This window comes from Amphiura filiformis, chromosome 9, assembly GCF_039555335.1.
Source record: "Amphiura filiformis chromosome 9, Afil_fr2py, whole genome shotgun sequence".
Taxonomy (NCBI): domain Eukaryota; kingdom Metazoa; phylum Echinodermata; class Ophiuroidea; order Amphilepidida; family Amphiuridae; genus Amphiura; species Amphiura filiformis.
Genome location: NC_092636.1, coordinates 21,943,366 through 21,951,127, shown reverse-complemented (window position 1 = coordinate 21,951,127; position 7,762 = coordinate 21,943,366). Strand labels below are relative to the sequence as shown.

Sequence of the window (7,762 nt, the reverse complement as noted above, 5' to 3'; positions counted from 1 at the left end):
ATGAAATGGTTGTTCTAAATCCCCTAAATGGCAGTGAGGTTCTCTTACGATCCTTGAGGCTAGCTTAAGTATATCTGGTCTTTTGAGGGTGGATAACTTCTTATCATTAAATACCCATACCATCTCCTCACCAACCGATAGCGTGACAAGTAAAGACATTCCTTCAGATAATAAAAGTCGTTTACTAAGCCACAATTCGCTAGAGAATTTTTTACGATGGAATTTGTTCAGTAATGACGTAATCTAGGTCCTTGATATTTGATTGATATAGCGGTCGAAATGGGGGTAACAGTAATAGCTTAGTTGTTGTAAAAAGTGATCTATTTTATTCTCGTCTTGTTGAATTTTGTTGTCACTTAATTTGGTACGTTAATTAGTTGAGAGCCTGCTTCTTACAAATCCCACAAGATGGTTAAGCTAGATGAAGTTTTTTTTCAAAGGCGTTTGACTCTTTGAATAAAATGCGTAAACCATCAAAATGAGCACGAACCAACTAAGTACCTTCATATCAATACTATTGAATCAATTGGCAAAGGAATATAAAGGTGTTATGTCATTTCGCATTTGTTCTAACATATTTAATTCTGTTTCAAACGTCATTAGATTGATAATATTGAAAACACTTGTATATGTAATTTCTTACAACTAGTCCAAAGATTTCCACTTACTTGCAGACGTTTCGAAAACTGACAGTTTTCTTTATCGATGTTATTGTTGCAATGACGATCTGTGTACAGCTGATGATTTCTGCTGCTTGGCAACGGAGTTGCCAGTTGATTTTCACTTATCAGATCGTCAAAGACGTGACTCAAGTTGTATTGCCCTCGTCTCTGTTCATGGTATTGCCCCGCTTTCTGATGGTGATCGCCTCCTTAATCCATCTCTTATATCTATTACTCTCTTTGCCGACGATCCTAGCCTCCTCCCAATCGATGACATGATTGTTTTCTACTACATGATCAGTGATAGCCGATTTGTGAACAACTGATTGGGATGCTTTTCTGGTGGCTCTGGTTTTTATATTATCACCAATTTTCTCTGCCTCAGTTTTGTGCTCCTCCAAACGTTTGCCGAACTTCCTTCCTGTCTCCCCGATGTATGCCAAATCACAGTTTTTACAAGGTATTGAATAAACGACGTCCGTAGAATGATGGGGATCCCGTTTGTCCTTGGGGTGGACAAGGAGGTTGCGCAACGTACAATGGGGCTTCATCGCGGTGGAGATGTTATAAGATTTGAACACTCTCGAGACACGCTCTGAGACTCCCTCCACATAGGGAATGACAACAAGACCTTTCGACTTAGCGGAATCGTCTTTATTAGATCTGTCTTTCTTGGTCCAATCTGGGTATCCGCATTTTTGGAGAGCCCCCTTAATGTGAGTTTCCTCCTCTACCTTGTCTTGCTCTTCAGTGACAATTTTGTTCTTTCTATCGAGAAGGGTACGAACAACGCCTAGTTTCTGGTGAAGAGGGTGGTGTGACCTAAAGTTCAAATATTGGTCAGTATGAGTAGCCTTCCGGTAAACCAATAACTTAACCGATCCATCATCTCGCCGAACAATCAATGTGTCCAAAAAGGGGATCTTGCCATCCACTTCCTTTTCAAAAGTGAATTTGATAGAGTCGGTGTCGTCAGCTTGGTTCAGGTGGTCAGTGAGGTTATTCACTTCATCTTTACAAACAATTTCCAAGATATCATCCACATATTGTTGACATATTTCTTTTTGTACAAATCCAATAAAAATGAAGATGTTAAACTCACATTTTAGTGACGTTTCACCACTACACTAGTGGTTTCATCAGACTGGCAACTCATCACATCTGACTGCTTCCTTTTATAGGCAACAGGAACCGCTATAGAGGGCGTGATGAGTTGGTCAAAGATGTTGTTGAGTGAGTAGGCCCCCTCGTCCTTGTTTAGAGTGTCTTTTCCTTTTCGGCGAATCCAGATGGCTTCTTTCAGCCATCTGGTGGTCTTGTCAGCTTCTCTATCGATGACTTTTGAGTCCTCCCAATTGATGGTATGGTTTGTCGAGGCAACGTGATCGGTGATAGCTGACTTGTGAATGTCTGTAATTGATGACTTGCGGCTGGCTCGTGTGTAGGGCTTAGTTTCAAATTTCTCCACCTCTTTTTGGTGTTCTTTGAGGCGAACACCGAAATGACGGCCGGTTTCTCCGATGTAAGTGCCAGCACAGTCCCCGCAGGGGATTTCATAGATCGCCTCTGCTTTTTGTTGCGGGAGGAGTTTGTCCTTCGGGTGAACAAGCATACTGCGGATGGTACGGTGGGGTTTCATAGCAGTAGAAAAACCATGTTTTTTGAAAACTCTAGAAACTCGCTCAGATAGTCCCTCTATATAGGGAACTACCACCATGCCTTTCGACTTTTCACTGTCATCGTTATTCTTTGAGTTAGACTTAGTTTTTGGAGTGGCTCTATTTTGTTTGACTTTTTAATTGACCAATCTGGATAACCGCAGCCAGATAACGCTTCGCGGATATTGGACTCCTCTTTCTGTCTGTCCACTTCCTCAGTGACTAACGCCTCACTCCTGTCAAGTAGGGTTCTGACGACACCTAATTTTTGATGGAGGGGGTGGTGGGAGGAGAACTGAAGGTACTGATCAGTGTGCGTTTTCTTCCTGTATATACTGAGTTTCACTGACCCGTCAGGTTTTCTTGTGATCAGAGTGTCAAGGAAGGGAATAGAACCATCTTGCTCTTGCTCATAAGTAAATTTGACGCTGCCGGTAGGATCAATGGTGTTTAAATGATCAGTTAGATTGTCAACTTGTCCTTTGCGTATGATCTCTAACACATCATCGACGTATCTCTTCCAGAGACGTGGGCAACAGCTTTCCGGGGCTGTAGAGATAGCTTTCTGCTCAAGCCACTCCATGAAGATATTGCAAGCAAGGGGGCTGAGGGGGCTACCCATGGCCATGCCGAAACATTGTCGATAAATTTGACCTGAATAGCTGAAGTACGCAACCGTAGCGAGACAAAATTTAGTAAGTTCTATTATGTCATCAGTAGTGAGGAGAGTTCTATTTTTGAGATCTTTGTCCTCGTTAAGTCTTTCTTTGAGTATGTGAAGGGTGAGATCAATGGGGGTACTGGTAAAAAGCGCCACCACATCATGTGAATTAAGGACCTCATCATCCTCCAGGGTGACATCTTTCAGGTCTTCCGCAAGACTTTTAGAGTTTAGAACATGGTGTTCAGATTGGCCAACGATAGGGCTTAAAATATCCGCAAGAGATTTGGCCACGTTATAACCTATGGAACCTGTAAAGTCCACTATAGGGCGAAGCGGCGTACCGTCCTTATAAATTTTGGGACTCCCATAAATTCGAGGAACATTTTCCGAGGTGGGATATAGAAATTGTTTGTCCGCTTTCTTGATTTTTTCCTCTTTCTCTAGCCTTTGCAAGATTGAAACCTACTCACTCAACAACATCTTTGACCAACTCATCACGCCCTCTATAGCGGTTCCTGTTGCCTATAAAAGGAAGCAGTCAGATGTGATGAGTTGCCAGTCTGATGAAACCACTAGTGTAGTGGTGAAACGTCACTAAAATGTGAGTTTAACATCTTCATTTTTATTGATTTGTACAAAAAGAAATATGTCAACAGTGAAATCTAACAATCCAAATGAACTTGTTCAAAGATCATCCACATATCTCTTCCATAGCTTTGGTTTACATTCCATAGGGGCAGTAGCGATAGCAATATTTTCCAGGTGTTCCATGAAGATATTCGCCGCCAACGGTGAAACAGGGCTACCCATGGCCGCTCCAAATAGTTGTCTGTAAATCTTCCCCCGGAATGTAAAGTAGGTGGTGGATAGGATGAAATCTAACAATTCTACAACGTCTTCTGTTGACAAGTTGAAACCGTTGGATTTGTTGTACTCTTTCAACCAGCCCTCTTTCTGAAGTCTTTCTTTCACAATGTCCAGAACTTTACTGATGGGCGTGCACGTAAAGAAAGAAACCACATCGTGGGAGTTCAGTATATCCCCTTCATCAATCACAACTTCCACTAACTCCTCAGCTAATGACTTGGAGTTTAACACATGGTGAGTAGAATTTCCTACCATGGGGGCCAAGATGTCAGCGAGCCACCTAGAAGATTCATATCCTATGGTAGAGGTATAATCAACAATAGGTCTGAGCGGTGCGTTAGGTTTGTGAATCTTTGGCGTGCAATAGAGACTAGTTGTAAGAAATTACATATACCAGTTTATCATGAAAAGTCCTGATGAATATCTTCAAGAATTGAAAACACTTGAAGAAAACAAAGAAACAAATATCATTCATTCTATTTATTCATTCATTTATTCATAGTATAAACGAAGTCGGTCATGCGAGTAGCAGCAGACAAACAACAATATCATCGTCTTTCATCTATTAGAATATCAGGCCAGACTAACTTGATGAAATCTTCTAACATAACCTGACATACAGCATGCAATCTTATGCAAAAAGGCTTACGTCCACCTCTGACCGAAGTTATTTGCATAACATTATAGTGTGGGTAAAAATACACATTTTGGTGGTTGTTTGACCTTCGTAACACCTTCCCTTCCGGAGATTTTCGGGAATTTCCGGAAATCTGAACTTAAGATGAATATAAAATTTTAGGAAAACAGTTTTGTTTTAATTGTTTGATGTTTTATAGTAGCCTTGAATGTTCTTTAACCCATGGAACTGTTTTTTGGGTGAATATGTTTGAAAAAAAAAATTTTAATGAACAAAAGTTGTAACTTCGGAAATACTCAAAAAATGGCATTTTGGCGGATTTAATTAAAAATTCATAATTAAAAAAGTATATATCAATTTTTCTTTTGCTTTTGAAAGCATTGGTCAAGTTGCATAAAAAGGTGCAAAATAATGGGGTCAAATTTGATTGCAAAGGTGCTTTCTAGAAAATGGGTAAATTTATTGTGCTGCAAAGGGGCTTACATCCACAAAAGGCGCGATATAAAATAAATAGGAAAGCTTGAAAAGTATTCTAAACCTATTCTTTTAGTTTCTATTCATCAATACTTTATCCAAAATAAAAATGAATCAAATCGGACAAGTAATAATTACACAATTTTAAAAAGCTGTTTTTCTCAAAAAGTAAAAAAAAGTCGATGTTAGCCCTTTTGCAAATCAGCTCTTCTCTAAGGCAATTTATAGCTTAAAACAAACCCTCTGGTAGACATGATCTTAACCTCCCACATAGGGAGTGTGAATAATTTCAAATTGTCTTACAAGAATGGTCGACTTGATTTGAAATCTACCACCTGTGTGGATGATTAAGGTCATGTCTTCCATAGTGGTGTATAGATTTTAACTGGAATAGCCCAATACACATTATCGACATGGTAGAAGCAAACTTGTTACATATACCTGTCGTTATGCGGCTCGGTTTATAATGATTAAATAATTGAATGATCATCATGTGACAATTAAGTCCATCAAGTGACAGTTTAGGGAATATAAAATCAGGCTAACGACAGACAGAGTGTATTCCATGTCATGACGGAGATAATGACATACGAGCTTGATTTAGACACAGTTATGACGCCTTATTCAGATATGATCTGATATTCATATCTTAACTCTCTTCACGCGGGTGTCGACTGCAGACGACATGTTTTTAAAAAAAATCAAATTCAAATTTTCATTATTATTTGGAATCAGCCTGAACAATGCATTAAAATGAGTACAAACAAGCCTAGTATTGGTTCAGTGGTTCTTGAGATAGCTCTTGATATTTTGAGAAAATATCTCAAAACTTGGGACTTCTTATGTTGAAGCTTATGGCTAGCATCGGAAATGAACGCCGTCCAATGACAGGTGTCGCTATCAATCTACTTTTGCTTTGTCACCTCGTTCATTAAATTTGACATTTCAAAAAAGGTTTCTTGTATTAAATACTCGGGTACCTAGAACGCGTCAGGTTTGAGACGCATGAGTTTGAATATGCTTTTCATATAAGAAATATTAGGAGATTCCAATTAGTGAGGAATTTCATTACAAAATAGTACCTCAGTACATCATCTGTAGCCGTTTAAAAGCTACCAAAGTGACCAAAGTTAGGTAAACAGAATGAGCATCGCTCCTATCATGGACCGTTATATCTCTTTCATGCTTTCACAACGGTGTTTAAGTAAGACTTGAACGCTTATAATACGATTAATACCCTTCGTAGAGTGCGTTGCACGATTAAGCTTAAAGCGTTAATAGCTCGTAGGGGCGATACTTACTTATATTGCTGTTTTTTCAGTAGGTGTGTTTAGGCAAGATGTTTATCTCAAGGTTCCCTAAACGTCTGGCTACCATTTCTCGCCACGTTGTATTAAAAGAATCGTAAGCCTTTACATGTATTTATCAGAAATGCCCGAGGATAATATGCTTGCCTTAAAAGACTTCCAAAGCTTAGAACTAACGTATTTGAATAGTAATTGCTGAATACTTTGAGAGCGTAAAATCGAGGAATTTATTAAAGCTGCTTTGCCTGAAGTTTACCGATGTGTTTGGCAAATGCGTAGACACAATGGGCTAGAGCGCTAAAAACTTAAGCATTATTAAGTGCAACGTTTTGTAAATATCTAATTCTTTCATTCGTAGATTTTTTAAAATTTTCGTAATAAACATCAAATATCAGCACAAATTTATATTCTTATTCCTTAATGCCATGAGCGTCAATCACGGGAGACAGGGGGTACGTGCCCCCCCCCACCGTCCGGCAAAATGACCAACTTTATGAGGTTTTTATCAGCCATTTGGGGATGGCTGTCCCCCCCCCACACCCCCACACACACACACACACACACACACATCCCAAGCCGGATTGGCGCTAATGCTTAATGTATATCTTTTATCCGCAGGTGAGTCTGTTGCTAGCACTTTGAAACCAGAAATTAAACCACAGCGCACAACCGATACCGCAAAAACACAAACATTCTCTTATATGTCATGCGATCAAGCAAAATCAGTCGGAACTCGGAAATATTAAATTTTAGTTTCCTATACGATAGTAAAAAGCATTTACAAAGCTGCATTTTTCAGAAAACCCCATTTTAAATGAACAACCAGTTCCAAAGATATGAGCAATTAAAGAGTTTCCAAAACAATAGGAAACAAAAGGAACTGGACTTAGCTGTGGTCTAAGACCACGAACACAGCCGTGTTGTGACCCCTTAATGACCTTTGACCCTAAAATATATGAAAATCCCATAGACATTGGCTAATGTCAACGTATATGTGCACGTGGCATCACTTTGCCATGTTATTTGTATCAGAAGGAGCATTTTGAAGGTTTTTGTCTCAGACCGGAAGTGACCCTTTAATGACCTTTGACCCCAAATAAAAAATACCATATATACATTGGGTAAACACAATTCATGTGTGAACATACCATCACTCTCCTATGTTTTTTAGCTAATAAAATTTTTTGACGATATTTCGATTTTATACCGGAAGTGACCCCTTAATGACCTTTGACCCTAAATCTGTGTACACCACATTGACACTGGGTAATAACAATGCATGTGTGCAAGTGGTGTCACTGTCCTATGTAATTTGTGGGAGAAGATGCATTTTAAAGGTATTTCGTTTTATAGCGGAAGTGACCCCTTAATGACCCTTTGACCCCAAATAAAAAATACCACATATACATTGGGTAACTGCAACTCATATGTGAACATACCGTTACTGTCCTATGTTTTCCTTAGCTAATAAAAAAATTTTGAAGGTATTCCGA

The 7,762-nt window shown here is 39.2% G+C and overlaps 1 protein-coding gene across 1 annotated transcript; it reads right to left on the bottom strand.

Moving 5' to 3' along the window:
* Positions 1–3,668: 3,668 nt before the first annotated feature.
* Positions 3,669–4,106, bottom strand: LOC140160015 (uncharacterized). Its single transcript, XM_072183283.1, has one exon. It carries the CDS (start codon positions 4,104–4,106, stop codon positions 3,669–3,671), a length of 438 nt encoding a protein of 145 aa, XP_072039384.1.
* Positions 4,107–7,762: the final 3,656 nt, after the last annotated feature.